We start from the raw sequence: 16,476 nt of genomic DNA on the forward strand, positions 1-16,476 counted from the left end.
GGCGATTCGTGTTTACAACAGAGCCTGGCAGGTTATCAGGGGTCAGAAAGTATTCATCACTGTCAGTGTTTACTTCTCAAAAAATATATACATCCAGAGGCAAACCTGGTCAGTGTCTTTAAAGTAGGACTGGGTGTGTAAGAACAATATATTCACATTGCTTTTCTGGAATGTTCTTATTACATAAAGAAAGGTTTAGCAAGTTAGCACAGGCTTCTTCATGGGCACAGACTTCTCTGGTCCCTAAATAATCAAGACCCTCTCCATACCTGCAAATCCCACCAGTAATTAAATAACCCACTTCTTTGGGTGATGCATTGCCCCTACCCTAGGCTCTCAATCTGCCATTCACTGTGCTTTCAAAATGCAAATATCTCTCATGGGGTAAAACATCTAGTCACTAAGTCTGTGGTGTGCATCCATTTATCTACTTTCTCCCTGGGAAGCTCTGAACTGCACAAGTGCCCTGAGAACTGGGCTTGCCGTGCAGGCTGATCCCACACCTTCACCAGGGTTAGACTTAAGGGCTCACTTGTATTTGAAACTCAGGGATGGAAGCCAGGCTTTCAAACAGATACAGGAAAAACATCTCTGTGTCAACTTTTTGTGTTTTTTTTTTTGCTTGCCCTTCTTCCCTATCCTACTGTCACGTTTTATCACCAAGGCCTGGGGTCATTTGGTTAAGATGATTCACTCAGCCTTTCCAAAAGCCCAGCATGGCAGACCAGCTCCACGGTGGTCACCCGGAGCTGGCCACGTTTCCTGCTGGGGGTGATGCCTGAAGGGGACCCCTGAGAATGTCACTGGGGGAGTAGATCTGGAGGGGAGCTCCCGAGGTCAGGACCCGGGAGAAGTACAGGGATCACTTCCCTCTGGAGAGTCCCACACTCCCCCTCCCACCACCCCATCCCTTCCAGTGGATCCTGAGGTCCTGCCTTGGGCAGAGGTAGCCCAGGTCTGCAGACTCAGGATGCTTCCTCAGACCGGCACCCCCAAGGCCAGGACTCAGGCCCCTTGAAGCGGGACTATTCACTGAAGCCAGTTTAACTCCTTGCAAGTTTACAGTAGCGCCTTTCCAATGGCATCGTTTTAATAGCTTCTAAAGAAGTTTTAGAGGATGGATTTTCATTTCTCATCACGGCAGCATTTTAAGGACTTTTTGGGTTGTTTCTGCCACAGTTCCCTGCCACTGCAGCTATGGAGATCCGAGGCTGAGAGAGGGGACCCTCTACTGGCAGAGAGATGGAGATTCAGCCCACAGCCCGGAACTGGGAGAGGCAAGGGGTGGGGAGGAGGGAAACTGAGGACCAGAGGGGGCCTTCCCCAGGGAACAAAAGTGTCTCCTCTTTTGATCCCAGTAGAACTGCTGCAAGTGTTAAAACAGTTAAGCAAAATCACCGAGTTGACATTTGGCGAGTGGGCCTAAAGCCCCAGAGAGTGCCTTCAATAGGGCACATGCCAGGGGACCAGGAGTGAGGTCTGTCCCCCCCCCCCAGGTCCCCGTCATACCCACGGAGCGCTGCCTGCCCAGGGATGGAAGCCCACATGTTGCCTGCAAATCACATCCTTCAGATGAGACTGTAGCCCCAGCCAACAGCTGGACTGCAGCCTCCTGAGAGCCCGGGCCAGAGGTGCCCAGCTGGGCCACGCGCAGAGAAACCGAGGCGATAAATGTGTGCTGCTGCTAGGTTTGGGGTATTGTGCTGTAGGCAACAGAGAAGGGCTGCATAGTCTTGTCTGCACTTCCCTGGGACTGGATGGTCACAGAAGTCCCTTCAGCATTGTAAGAACCAGATCAGGTATGAAAAAAGCTCTGAATCCCACCTGCCCCAAAGCGAGGGAGACCAAAAGGCCCATGGAGGGAAGGCAGCCTTCACAGAGGCGCCTGGGGGCTCGGGGGGCACCCCACCCTCTGCTGCATGGTTCTCAGTGTGGGTCTGTCTCCAACTGACTCTTCTCCAAAGCGGGGGCCCAGAACAAAGCCCCTAAGGAGGAACTGAAGGATGGGAGGTGGATGCCCAGAGAAGAAAGAGCAGCGGGTGAAGGCGGGGCGGGGGGGGGGGGGGGGGGCGTGACATCTGTGTCCGAACAGCTGAAGGACCCTCCAGAGGGACAGAGAGTAGATTTGTTCTATGCAGCGCCTGGGGGCAAAACTAGGAAGAATGGGGTGGAAAGAAAGGCAGCCCCGCCTTGACATAAAGGTGTTCCCTCTGAGGGGGAAGCTTTTCAGCACAGAAGAGAGGGCTTTGGGAGGCAGGTCCTGGTCCCTGGGAGAGTCCACTGAGGCCACCAGTGCGGAGGCAGCAGGGAGAGGGGTGTTGAGTAGATTCACCCATTGGGTCCGGGTTGGACGACTATGGTTCTTTCACTTCTGAGACCGAGCCTGGGGTTCTGACTCTCCGAGTTTTTGTCAGTCTAGTCTGGCTTTCTCAGGAGTGGGTAAGGTATTATTCTGGGAGAACTCTTCTCTTAACAATGTTTCCCCACTGCTTGTCACAGCACAAAAAATTCCTCCCTTATAGATTAATATCTTTAGGTATTGAGTCCTAACTTCAAGAATTCCCTATTAGACTCTAACAATACCCGTGAGAGGAGGTGCTTTTCTGGGGGCAGTCTCTTGGTGGAGTCAGAAGCCTGAGTTGAGCAGGGCTCTTGGGGAGGGGGCTCCAGCATACTGATCTCTCCTCTGGGGTCTGATATGTCCTTGATGTGTTCTCATTCAGTGGTGATCTTTTACAAACAAAAGCTTCCCTTGTGCAATGATGATTTACAATCAAAAGCCATCGTCCTAGCATGCAGGCTTAGTGCTGTAAGTCCATGTTTCTCAAACTGGGGATCTGCTGGTGTCTTCTAAGAAGTCCTGAGAATGACTCCTGCAATGGACTGAAAAATCGTTATGTTGAAATCCCAGCCCCCAGTGAGATGGAATTAGGAAGTGGGGCCATTGGGAGGTGCTTAGGTCATGAGGGTGGAACCCTCATGAATGGGATTAGCACCCTTACAAAAGAGTCTCCAGAGAGCTCTCTCACCCCTTCCACTCTGTGGGAAACAGCAAGAAGATGGCCATCTATGAGTCAGGAAGCAGGTTCTCACCAGACACAGAATCTGCTGGTAACTCGATCTTGGACTTCTCAACCTCCAGAGTGCTGGGAAATAATTTTCTGTTCTTTATAAGCCACCCAGTCTGTGGCACTGTGTTAGAGCAGCCCAGATAGACTGATAGAGAGCTCCCCTTTACTTGAGATGATCTGGGCCCTGGATGAAGGTCAGCAGCTAAAGGTGGGTGGGGAAAGAGCATGAGTGTAGCCAGATGAGGGGGGTTGAATCCTAGCTCTGCCACTTGTCAGGTGTGTGAGAACTGTGGGCAAGTTATTTAATCTCTGGGGATTCCTCATCTTCAAAATGGAGACGATAACACCTACTTGGTGGGTTATGTTAACAATGAAATAAGTCAAAGATTTAAAATCACCAGCAGAACTCCTGGCATGTAGCAGGTGCCCCAGAGCTCCCGCATGTGCCACAGTACACAGGCCACCAGGGTGCGAGTGTGTGGATGTCTGCAGGGCCGAGCCTGGGGCAGCTGGGGTGCAAGCTGGTCTCCTCCAGTGAGCGTACACATGTGATCACGTTCTACGTGTTCCACAGTGAACATACAGAGGCGCCCTGTATGGGGCTGTGATCATAGCCCGGCCTGGCCTTGCCCTGGGCCTGCTGTCATCCCCAGCTTGCGGGGTTTGACTTGCCTGCCAGAGGGAAAGGCCTGTCCGCCCCTGGGAAGATCCCACTCAGCAGAGCACCCAGAGCATTGGTGCCCACATAGCAGGGGCAGCCGTTCCCTCCTGCCCCACACAAAACTGCACCCAGGACTGTTTCACCAGAGTTAAAAAATGTATTGATAGGAACAAAATCAGTGTCTATTTTTTGTGGGGGGGGAAATTCAACTATCTAACGTTTTGGGTTTTTTTTGTGGTACGCAGGCCTCTCACTGCTGTGGCCTCTCCCGTTGCGGAGCACAGGCTCCGGACGTGCAGGCTCAGCGGCCAGGGCTCACGGGCCCAGCCGCTCCGCGGCATGTGGGATCTTCCTGGACCGGGGCATGAACCCGTGTCCCCTGCATCGGCAGGCGGACTCTCAACCACTGTGCCACCAGGGAAGCCCTATCTAACTTTTTAAGTTAGATAAACTTAAAAAGGTTTTCTTTCTAAAAGTCATGTCTGTAAGAATTCAAATGTACTCAAGGAGACAGAGTAAGAAGTGAGAGTCCTTGACCCGCTCTGACCTCTGATGACCTCAGTGGGATGCCAGTGTCCTCGGCCACCAGGCTGGCAGAGGGTGTTGGCAGCAACGTGGCCTGGGCAGCCCTCAGGATGGCCCATGACTCCAGGACAATGAAGACTGGCTTTTCTGACCCACAGTGGGTGAGGAGAGAGCTGACCTCTGACGCAGAGGGGGAGAAGCTTGCACCGTTGGAAGGGACACAGCCAGCCTCCCACGCCCAGCCTCTTCTTTGAACGACGTCCAGTGGCCACACTCCTGCCTGTCCTGACATTCCTGGGGCCTTGTTAGAGAAAAGCAAACAACTACCTCTCACAGGGAGGGTACCATCACACACCGTGTGTCAAATGCCACTTTTCTTTAAAATGCCACTTTTTTGGGGGGAAGGAGCCTTCAAGGCTGTAGGCAGGGATGGTCTCTCTTGGGCTCCCAGCCGGGAGGGTGAGGCCAGCTCCACAGGGCCCCTCCGGTGTGGAGGCCCCAAGGGGAGCCGGCCAGGTCCGTGTGCCCTCCCGATCCTGGACGGACGGCCCTCCGGAGCTGGCCCGGGGCCCGGCGGTCCGGGCCGCTGGACGGACGGCCCGGGCCTGTCTCAGAGTCCTTCCCTGGGTGTTGTCCTCCAGCCAGGTGGCCCCAGGGCTGACTCATGCTCTGCCTGTCCACAGAGGCCGCCTTGTGAGGCAGTGGCCCTCGGTTCCCGGAGCCCTCCTCCCTCTGCCCTCTGGGGTAGGGGGGCCTCCCAGCCTTACTTGCAGAGGACAGCGTCGTTGTCAGTCAGGGCCTCGTACACGCACGGGTCCTTGTCCCCCTCGTCTCCGGTGGCCACCATCGTAAGGCCCAGGAGCAGGGCTGCCACGGCCAGCCTCATGGTCCAGCTCTTGGGCACCTGGAATGGAAGGAGCCCGTAGTGCTGCTGGCCCTCTGCAGGGGGCGCCCTTCCCACCCTGCAGCCCCCAACCCCGGGGACCCACCTGGTGGGACAGAGCCCTCTGCTCAGCAGGGAGAAAGGTGGGCGCAGCCTGGGCTCCGGCAGCTAATCCGCCACCAGACACAAGTACCTTGGGCGGCCCTGGGCCTCCTCCCAGCTGGACTCAACTGACAGTCGTGGCCGAGGCCCCGCCTCCATGAGAGCAGGGCCGTGCCGTCACAGTGTCCTGCTGCCAGGGCACAGAGCAGGCTGCAGAGCAGGAGGGTTTATACAAACCTCCTGCGAGGCCCTCGTCCTGCACACACACACATACACACACCCAAGTTGCCCCGTGCGCGGTCAGTTGGCTGAGGGCCAGCCCGCTCCTTTGGCTTTAAGGCAAACCCTGGGAGGCTGGTGACCCCCGGCTTCGGCTTCTGGGGGTGCTGATGAGGGCCCCAACTTGCTGGGTTTTCTAGGAGCAGGAGTGAGACTGGGCTGTGCCCCTTGCACAGCTCTGCTTCTCCCGCCCACAGCTCCTCTGCCACCTGTCTTGACAACCTTGGGACTGTCGGACGGTGGCCGTGGTTGGACGCGGTGACCCTGTGTAGGAAGGGCTGCTGCACGAGGGGTAGGGCCGCTGGGCCCCGGGCCAGCTCCGCAGGGCCAGCTGAGGACAGAAGGGCGCGTCCCGCTACAGCTTGCCACGGTGCTGAACTCAGCACTCTCCCAAAATAATAGTCCCTGGAGAAGAAGGCCAGCAGGGCTGCTCGGGAAGGGGACCGCGTGCACAGCGCCGTGCTGGGAGGAGGGGGTGCACCCCGAACCAGTTGGCTGGGACCGCAGGGCGGCCTGCGTTCCCTAGGGAACAGGCCAGCAGGAGGCAGGAGTGTGTGGAGCTCTGACTGGATCCAGAGCCGGTGGGAGTGGGCGCGATGGGGGGAGATCAAAGACAGTTCTCCCACCTTGGGGGGATGGATTGGGGGGGACTGAGGACTCCTGGGTTCTGCTCTGAGCTCCTCCACAGGGCTGGAGGGCCCCACGCCTCTCTAGAACACACCACATTCATCCTTCAAAAACAAGTGATCCCGTTGCCCTTGTGCTTGGCTAAGGAAGATGAGATCGTAGCTCTGCAGCCTACGCAGATCGATCTTTATAGAAACTGTTTTCAGCTGAGTTTGCTTTCCGCTTGAATTCCTGCTTCCAGGATCCCAACTTCCAGCAAAAAGCCTTTCCTTGAGGTTACAAATGAAACACATTTCTCAATAATCAGACTCCCTGAAGTATGACTAGGGCTCCCCCATAGATCCTTCCCAAGATCTCCCCTACTGGAGAGTGTCTCCTAGCAGCCTCCCCACAAGACGGTTGTGAAAATAAAATGAAATGAATTATGTAAGGCACTTAGTAAGGTGCCTGGCACATAGAGAATGCTCAATCATTAAAGGATAGCGTAAATATTCTTCCACAGATCCATCCATCCCTTCATTCATTCCCACACAATCCATCTCACCAGCAGGTAGGAGCACCTCCTATGTGCTGAGCCCTGTGCTGGTCCCTGGGCATGGGCTGACCATGGTCCCTGTCCTCATGGAGTTCACAGGACAGCCGGAGCCAGAGGATGACGGTGCCAGAATGGTCATCCAAGGCCAAGAGACTCCTGTCTTCAAAGTGGCAGCCACTAGAGATGCCAGGGCTTTCGTGGGTGCCAACAGCTCTTAGCCCCAGTGACGAATGGCTGTTGGGGGGTGGGGGCCAGTCCACGGTGCAGGCTTGTTCCTGTGGAGCCCACTCACGTCAGCAATTCCTCCCTACTCAGTGAGCACCAGGCTGTTAGTACTGAATCCTCATGAAGATGATTTTCTGAGGTAGGTACTATTATGATCCCATTTTACAGAGGGGAAGACTGAGGCACAGAGAGGTTAGCTGACCTGGGTCACATGGGTAGTAACTGGCCGACCTGGGATTTGAACCCTCACTGGCTGACTCCATGCTCCTTAACCATTTTGCTCTACTGCCCCCTCTTGTAGCTCCACTGTGCCTCCACTTACTCCCCCTCTATGCCCTTTGTTCTTGGAATAAAGCCCCGAATCCTCCAGGTGTCCCACAATGCCCTGCAAGATCTGGCTCTTCCTGCCTCTCTAGCCACGTCTCTCTACTCTCCGCCTGTGCTCAAACTATTTCCTGCCCCAGGGCCTTCCTATGCTCCGCCCTCACTTCCCAGTCCATCCTGGGGCATCCCGGAGGGTCATTTCTTCAGAGAAACTTGCTCTGACACCGAGACTCCGTTAGATTCCCGTTATGCAGAATCAGAGCAATTTACTCCTTTTCTTATTGTTCTTATATGTTTGTAAAATAGTTTTGTAGTTATTTACTTAGTGATTTGCTTATAGTCTCCCCATCCCCCAGCCTACAAGCTTCTCAGACGCAGTACTAGTCTGTGTCTAGCTTTCCCTGGTGGGCCTAGATGCTAAATAAATTCTTGTTTGAATGCCTGACAAACTTGCCACTTCTGCTTCTGATCGTCCTTATTTCACTTGATAGCTCCTAACTCTATAAATATCAGAAGGAAGCTAACCACTCAGGTTGGCCTCGGGCCCTGGATCCCTTTTGCTTATTTATCTGACTTTCTTTGGCTTGTTTTTGTACGGAGAGATCTGACAGAATGCAGCGGTCTTGGTGTTTTTGAATCTGATCCTTTCCTTGGGGAGTTACAGGACTTGGCTTTGAACTCAGAGTCCAAGATTGGAGAGCCACATTCAAGCCTGGGGAGCACAGCTCCCTATTTCCATCACCAGCCTGTTTTGCTCAATTGCTTCACTCTAGAGGCACCATCTCCTGACCCCTCGGTGCCCATCCCTGAAGCTGCCTTCTCTTCCTTCAGGCACCTGGGCTGAGACCACCTCCCAACACCATCAATAAGGCCAAATCGGTTGGCTTCCTGAGATGTCCTGGTCCTTCCAGACACCTGGATCTACTGGACCAGTGCTCCTGGAACACTCTACCCCCCTCCCATCCCTCCAGGCCTCCTGTGCCTGACACCACCCCCCCCATCACTGCCCAAGTGTCACCTCCTTTCTCTACCCAGACGCAGACTCTCATGCTTTCCCTCTCTCCTCAACCTTTCCATTTATGCCTTCAGGAATCGCTGTACTGCAGGGACCAAATTCCCCCTCATTCTTTTCTTTCAATCCTCATTTTTAAAAAATTAAAATATAATTCACATACCATAAAATTCACTCCTTTAACGTGTACAATTCAGTGGGTTTTAGTATAAAAATTACTAAAGGATGTGCAACCATCAACACTAATTCCAGAACATTTTCATCACCCCAAAGGAGCCCAAATAACTCATTAGCAGTTGCTGCCCATTCCTTCCTCCCCCAGAGCCTGGGAACCACTAAATCTTTCTATCTTTGTAGATGTGCTTATTCTGGACATTTCATATAGATGGAATTATACTATATGTGTTCTTTTGTGACTGGCTTCTTTCACTTTAGCATAGTGTTTTTAAGGTCCATCATGTTGTATCATGTATCAGTACTTCATTTCTTTTTATGGCTGAATAATCTTCCACTGTATGGATATACCACATTTTATTTATCCACTCAGTTGATAGACATTTGGGTTGTTTCCACTTTTTGGCTACTACTAGTGATGCCTTTAAAAACGTTTGTGTACATTTTGCTTTGTTTTGCTTGTGAACCTATATTTTCAATTCTCTTGGGTTATGCCTAGGAGTAGAATTGTTGGGTCATATGATAATTCCATGTTTAACAGTTTGAGGAACTGCCAGTCTGTTTTCCAAAGTGTTGGTTACATTTTACATTCCTACCAGCAGTGAGGGTTCTAATTTCTCCACATCCTCAGTAGTGCTTATTGTTTCTTTTTTAATTATAGCTAGCCTAGTGAGCATGAAGTGGTATTTTATGTCATTTTGATTTGCATTTTAATAATGATTAATGATGTGGAACATCTTTTCATGAACTTTTGGCTATTTGTATATCTTCTTTAGAGAAATGTCCATTCAAATCCTTTGCCCATTTAAAAAATTGATTGTCTTCTTATTGTGTAATATGGGTTCTTTATATATTCTGGATGTTAGACACTGATAAAAGTGTTTTGATATTTATAGCAAACACCTTTTAACCGCCCCTGAGTTTATGTTAATGAGGCGACTTTTGGAAAGCACCTAAGCTGGTTGCCAGGGGAACCAAACACGTGATTGGAGGGTTAGAACTTTCAGTTCCTCCCACCCCCTCACCTCCACGGAGGAGAGAGGGGCTGGAGATTGAATCAATCACCAGTGGCCAATAATTTAATCGATCATATCTATATTATGAAACTTCCATGAAAACCGAAAAGGATGGGATTCAGAGAGCTTCTAGGTTGGTAAACTTGTGGAGATTTGGGGAAAGTGGCACACTCGGAGAGCATGGAACCTCCACGCCCCTTCCTGCATACCTCACACTACACATCTCTTGTATCTGAGGCTGTTCCTGAGTTATATCCTTTTGTGGTAAACTTGTAATCTAGTAAGTAAAATGTTTCTCTGAGTTTTGTGAGCCGCCCTAGCAAATTAATTAAACCCAAGAAGGGGTCGTTGGAACCTCTAACCTATACCCTGTAGGTCAGAAGCTCAGGTGACAACCTGGATTTTGATTGGCACCAGAAGTTGGGGCGAAGTCTTGTAGAACTGAGCCTTTAACCTGTGAGAGCTGATGCTATCTTCAGGTAAGTAGCGTCAGAATTGAGTTGAACTGTAGGATACCCAGATGGTGTCAGAGAATTGCTTGGTGTGGGGGAACAACTCACACATTAGAACTGGTGTCAGAACTGTGGACCCTCATTGGATATTTGATTTGTAAATATTTTCTCCCATTCTGTGGGTTGTCTTTTTCTTTTCTTTATAGTGTACTTTGATACACAAAGTTTTTAAACTTGATGAAGTCCAATTTATCTATTTTTTCTTTTGTTCTCTATGCTTTTGGGGTCATATGCAACAAATCGTTGCCAAAGCCAGTGTTATGAAACTTAACTCCTATGTTTTCTTCTAGGAGTTTTACAGTCTTGGCTCTTACATTTACATCGTTGATCCATTGACTTATTTTTTGCATCTGGTGTTAGGTAAAGTTCCAATTCATTCTTTTGCATGTAGCTATCCAGTTGTTCCAACACCGTTTGCCAAAACGACTTTGCTTTCCCCATTGAAACCCCTTTACCTCCACCTCCTGCCATAACCAGAGCCTCCCTGTCCCCTTGAGAAGCTGCTTCTCCATGTATCTCAGGTTTGGGAGGTAAGGTCAATGAGCACCCCCACTCCCCTTTGGTGCTTCTAGATCATGATCTCTCAGCCTTCTTGTCAAAATCTAAACTTCATGGGGCTTATTCCATCTGAAATACTTCTAATCAGTGTCATCTGCCTTCCTACCACTCTTTGTTCACTGAAGACATTGCTACTTGGCATGGGGACTTTGTTTCCTGCTCCAAGTCTTGCTATCGACCCTGGGTGACATCTATATCTATGGGTCACCTCTTCCAACACCTCCAGACTCTCTTCCCATGGCGACTTCTTAGACGCTGTCATCACTGAAACCGTTCCATGCCGAAAATCTTAAATTCAAGCAGCCATTCTGATGACAAGCTCTTCTCCTTCCTAGTCACTCATTTTGTTACTCCCACTGCATCTAGTCTTCCATCTCATTCCAAACTTCAATCTTTTAACCACTCTCCTTTCTCCTTATCTATGTTGGTGCCTGGGCCCTGGGAACGTTCATTTCTACTATTCACTTGCCAACATCTATATTGCTACCTCCTTACCCTCACGTTGTGGCTGTTGAGTGTAACTCCAATTTTGGACCAGTCCAAGGGTCTACCTGCTCCACTGTGCACCCTTGCTGCTCCCCACTCCCACTTATCTTCTTGGTACCTTACACCTTCTACAGAGCCTGGTGCAAAGGGATGAGGAAAAACACTGTGCTAAGTGAAAGAAGCCAGTCACAAAAGACTACATGTTGCATAGCTCCATTTATATGAAATATCCAGAGTAGGGAAATATATAGGGAGAGAAAGTTGATTAGCTTAAATCTGGGGGTGGGTGGGTGGGTTAATGGGGAAGATAGGGGTGATAGCTAAAAGGTATGAAGTGTCTTTTGGAGGTGATGAAAGTGTTCTAAAGTGGACTGTGGTGATGGTTGCACACATCTGTAAATACACTAAAAACTGTTGAATTATACACTTTAAAAACCATTAAATTATACACATTTAACTTATACATACATACAATTTGGTGAATTGTGTAGTATGTGTAACATGTCTCAATAAAGCTGTTTAAAAAACAATCCAAGGGGGACTTCCCTGGGGGTCCAGTGGTAAAGAATCCGCCTTACAATGCAGGGGATGTGGGTTCGATCCCTGGTCAGGGAACTAAGGTCCCACATGCCGTGGGGCAACTAAGCCCACATGCCTAAACTACTGAGCTCACGCACCTCAGTGAGAGAGCCCACGTGTCACAAACTACAGAGTCCACGTGCTCTCACCCTGTGTGCCACAACTACAGAGCCCACATGCCCTGGAGCCTGCGTGCCACAACTAGAGAAGAGAAAACCTGCACGCCGCAACTAGAGAGAAGCCCGCGTGCCACAAAGAACGATCCTACATGCCTCAATCAAGATCCCGCGTACCACAACTAAGACCCAACGCAACCAAAAATAAAATAGTAAATAAATAAATGTTTAAAAAGAAAAATTCAGGGACTTTCCTGGTGGTCCAGTGGATAAGACTCCACACTTGCAATGCAGGGGGCCTGGGTTTGATCTCTGGTCCGGAAACTAGATCCTGCATGCATGCTGCAACTAAGAAGTATGAAGGCCACAACGAAGAAGTCTGCATGCTGCAACTAAAGATTCTGCATGTCTCAACGAAGATCCTGCATGCCACAACTAAGACCTGGAGCAGCCAAAACAAACAAACAAACAAAAACCTAACTAAATAAAAACAATCCAGGTAACATATGCAAAATGATGGACTAGGAAGTAAAGCTGTCACTATGTGCAGATGACATGATACTATATGGAGAGAATCCTAAAGATGCTACCAGAAAACCACTAGAGCTAATCAATGAATTTGGTAAAGTTGCAGGATACAAAATTAATGCACAGAAATCTCTTGCATTCCTATACACTAATGATGAAAAATCTGAAGGAGAAATTAAGGAAACACTCCCATTTACTTACAACTGCAACAAAAAGAATAAAATACCTAGGAATAAACCTACCTAGGGAGACAAAAGACTTGTATGCAGAAACTATAAGACACTAATGAAAGAAATTAAAGATGATATAAACAGATGGAGAGATATACCATGTTCCTAGATTGGAAGAATCAATATTGTGAAAATGACTATACTACTCCAAGCAATCTACAGATTCAGTGCAATTCCTATCAAATTACCAATGGCATTTTTCACAGAACTGGAATAAAAAAACTTTTAAATTTGTATGGAAACACCAAATACCCTGAATAGCCAAAGCAATCTTGAGAAAGAAAAACGGGGCTGGAGGAATCAGGCTCCCTGACCTCAGACTATATTACAAAGCTACAGTCATCAAAACAGTATGGTGCTGGCACAAAAACAGAAATATAGGTCAGTGGAACAGGATAGAAAGCCCAGAAGTAAACCCATGCACCTATGGTCAATTAATCTACAACAAAGGAGGCAAGAATATATAATGGAGAAAAGACAGTCTCTTCAATAAGTGGTGCTGGGAAAACTGGACAGCTATACGTAAAAGAATGAAATTAGAATTCTCTAACACCATACACAAAAATAAACTCAAAATGGATTAAAGACCTAAAAATAAAACCAGATACTGTAAAACTCCTAGAGGAAAGCATAGGCAAAACACTCTGACATAAATCACAGCAATATCTTTTTGGATCTGTCTCCTAGAGTAATGGAAATAAAAACAAAAATTTTTTAATGGGGCTTAATTAAAATTAAAAGCTTTTGCACAACAAAGGAAACCATAAACAAAGCAAAGAGATAATCTACAGAAAGAGAGAAAATATTTGCAAATGATGCGACCGACAGGGGATTAATCTCCAAAATATACAAACAGCTCATACAGTTCAATATCAAAAGAAGCAAACAACCCAATCAAAAAATGGGCAGAAGATCTAAACAGACATTTCTCCAATGAAGACATACAGTTGGACACAAAACATATGAAAAGGTGCTCAACATTGCTAATTATTAGAGGAATGCAAATCAAAACTACAATGAGGTATTACCTCACACTGGTCAAATGGCCATCATCAAAATATCTACAAATAATAAATGCTAGGGAGGGTGTGTAGAAAAAGGAACCCTCCTACACTCTTGGTAGGAATGTAAATTGGTACAGCCACTATGGAGAATAGTATGGAGGTTCCTTAAAAAACTAAAAATAGAGCTACCATATGATCCCACAATCCCACTCCTGAGCATATATCTGGAGAAAAACATAATTTGAAAATATACATGCACCCCAATGTTCATTGCAGCACTATTGACAATTGCCAAGATGTGGAAGCAACCTAAGTGTCCATCAACAGATGAATGGATAAAGAAGATGTGGTATATATACACAATGGAATATTACTTAGCCATAAAAAAGAATGAAATAATGCCATTTACAGCAACATGGATGGACCTAGAGATTAACATACTAAGTGAAGTAAGCCAGATAAAGACAAATATCATATGATATCACCTATATGTGGAATCTAAAAAAATGATACAAATGAATTTATTTATAAAACAGAAATAGACTCACAGACATAGAAAACAAACTTATGGTTACCGAAGGGGATGGAGGGGGATAAATTAGTAGTTTGGAAAAAAAAAAAAAGAAAGAAAGAAAAGAAAAAGCTACTTTCAAAGTAGTAGAAAATTTCATGACGTGTTCACTTGCCTTTGCCCCACCCCCTCTTTGGCATAGTTCAGTCTTGCTTTGGAGGAGACTGCAACCCAGTTACAAGTTTTCTCCCTCAAATCAGAGGGAGCAGAGCAGACCTTATTGCAGTATTCTAACCTATCAAGGAATTGTCTGAAGGACTAGTTTCTGTTTTGCCTAACTCAGATCTCAGAGGGGATGAGGAGTGGGCATTGTTCACAAAAGCTGCAGGGAAACTACAGATCCACAGACACCTGGGGCAAGAGATTATGGGTGAGTACACATAAAAGGCAATCTAAGGCCCCAAGCAGAAGCTAGGATGAGACTCTTGGGGAAATTAAGACATTCAAAAACAGCTGTATATGTGGGGGAATTGAAAAAGCCACATGCAGGTCCAGGCAAGACACATGCTCAGAAAAGACCTGAGAAGACCTTAAGTTTTCATCTTGGGCTGATCCCTAGACCTAGAGCATACCCAGCTAATCAGTGAGGACTTCTCTGGCACATAGGCACTCTTAAAAGACTGGGAGAGGTGCTTGTTTCATTTAAATGCCCGGTTTTCAACAACAACAACAAAAGAAATCACAAGGTACAGGAAAACAAAGCCCATTCAAAGGAATAAAGTAGGTTGACACAAACTGTTGCTGAGGAAGGTCATACATCAGACATATTAGACAGAGAGTTTAAAATAACTGTCTTAAATACACTCAAAGAGCTAAAGGAAAATATGGACAAAGAATTACAGAAAATCAGGACAATAATATATGAACAAAATCAAAATATCAGCAAAAATATAAAAAACTATAAACTGGAACAAAACAAATTCTGGAGCTGAAAAATAACTGAAATGATCAATTTACTAGTGGGGTTTGGTAGCATTTTTGAGCAGAGAGAAAAAAATCAGTGAATTTGAAAATAGGAAAATAGAAATTATTGAGTCTGAATAGCAGGAAGAAAAAAGAATGAAGAAATGTAAACAGAGCATAAGAACTGTGGGACACTATCAAACAGACCAATGTATGCATGATGAGAGTCCCAGGAGAAAGAGAGAGAAGGGCCAGAGAGATTGTTTGAAGAAATAATGGCCAAAAACTTCCTAAATTCAATGAAGTCCATGAATCTACAAATACAAGAAGCTCAAAAAACTTCAAGCAGGATAAACTAAGAGAGATCCATACTAAGACGCATAACCAAACTGTTGAAAGACAAAAATAGGATTTTGAAAGCGGCAAAAGAGAAGGGACTTGTCATGCGCAAGCGATCCTCAATAAGATTATCAACTGATTTCTCAGCAGAAACCTTGGAGGCCAGAAGGCATTGGGATGATATATTTAAAGAAAAAACTGTCAACTGAGATTTCTATATCCAGCAAAACTGTCCTTTAAAATGAGAGAGAAATTAAGACATTCTTAGATAAACAAAAACTGAGGAAATCCATTACCTCTAGAGTTTCCCTGCAAGAAGTGGTTAACAAGAGTCCTTCAGGTTGCAATGAAAGGACAATAGACAGAAGACGAAGATATAAAGATCTCAAGTAGGGGTAAATACATGGGCAAACATAAAAGCCAGTATTATTACAATTTTTCTTTGTAATTCCACTTTTTAAAAGTATAGGATTTAAAAGACAAATACACAAAAGTAATTATAGATATATGTTAGTGAACAGACATATAAAGATGTAATTAGTGACATCAATAACACAAAGTGGGGGGTATAGTTACCCAGGAGTAGAGTTTTTGTATGTGATTGAAGTTAATTTGGTATTCATTCAAATTAGATTGTTATAACTTTAGGACATTATATATAATTCCCATGGTAACCACAAAATATATCTATAGGATATACACGAAAGGAAATGAGAAGGAAATAAAAACATGTCACTACAAACTCTTCCAAAAAATTAAGGTGGAGGGAGCACTTCCTAAGTCATTCTATGAGGCCAGCATTATCCTGATACCAAAACCAAAGACACTTTAAGAAAGGAGAACTATGGACCAATATTCTTTATGAATACTGATGTAAAAATCCTAGCAAATTGCATTCAGAAGCATATTAAAAGCATTATACAACATAAACAAGTGAGATTTCTGGAATGCAGGAATGGTTCAACATACAAACATCAATCAATGTACTACCACAATCAGTCACTGTAATTGTGTTTATTCTGTTAATATCACATTAACAGAATAAAGGGAAAAGCTACATGATTATCTCAATTGATGCAGAAAAAGGATTTGATAAAATTCAACACCTTTTTTTGATAAAAACACTCAACAAACTAGGAAGAGAAGGAAACATCCTCATTCAATATGATAAAGGCCATATATGAAATACCCATAGCTAACATCATACTCAATGGTG

At 46.5% G+C, this 16,476-nt stretch overlaps 1 protein-coding gene across 4 annotated transcripts in view; it reads right to left on the bottom strand.

Moving 5' to 3' along the window:
• The window catches only part of PEBP4 (phosphatidylethanolamine binding protein 4), a 257,885-nt gene that overhangs the window by 208,806 nt on the left and 32,603 nt on the right, over positions 1-16,476 (bottom strand). For all 4 annotated transcript variants that reach the window (XM_032634902.1, XM_032634900.1, XM_032634899.1 and 1 more), the window contains exon 2: positions 5,025-5,161. In XM_032634902.1, coding sequence (XP_032490793.1) covers positions 5,025-5,143 — 119 coding nt within the window. In that variant the 5' untranslated portion in view covers positions 5,144-5,161. The remainder of the gene's footprint in view (positions 1-5,024; positions 5,162-16,476) is intronic.

The sequence above is a fragment of the Phocoena sinus genome, chromosome 6 (genome assembly GCF_008692025.1).
Source record: "Phocoena sinus isolate mPhoSin1 chromosome 6, mPhoSin1.pri, whole genome shotgun sequence".
In the NCBI taxonomy this organism is placed as follows: Eukaryota; Metazoa; Chordata; class Mammalia; order Artiodactyla; family Phocoenidae; genus Phocoena; species Phocoena sinus.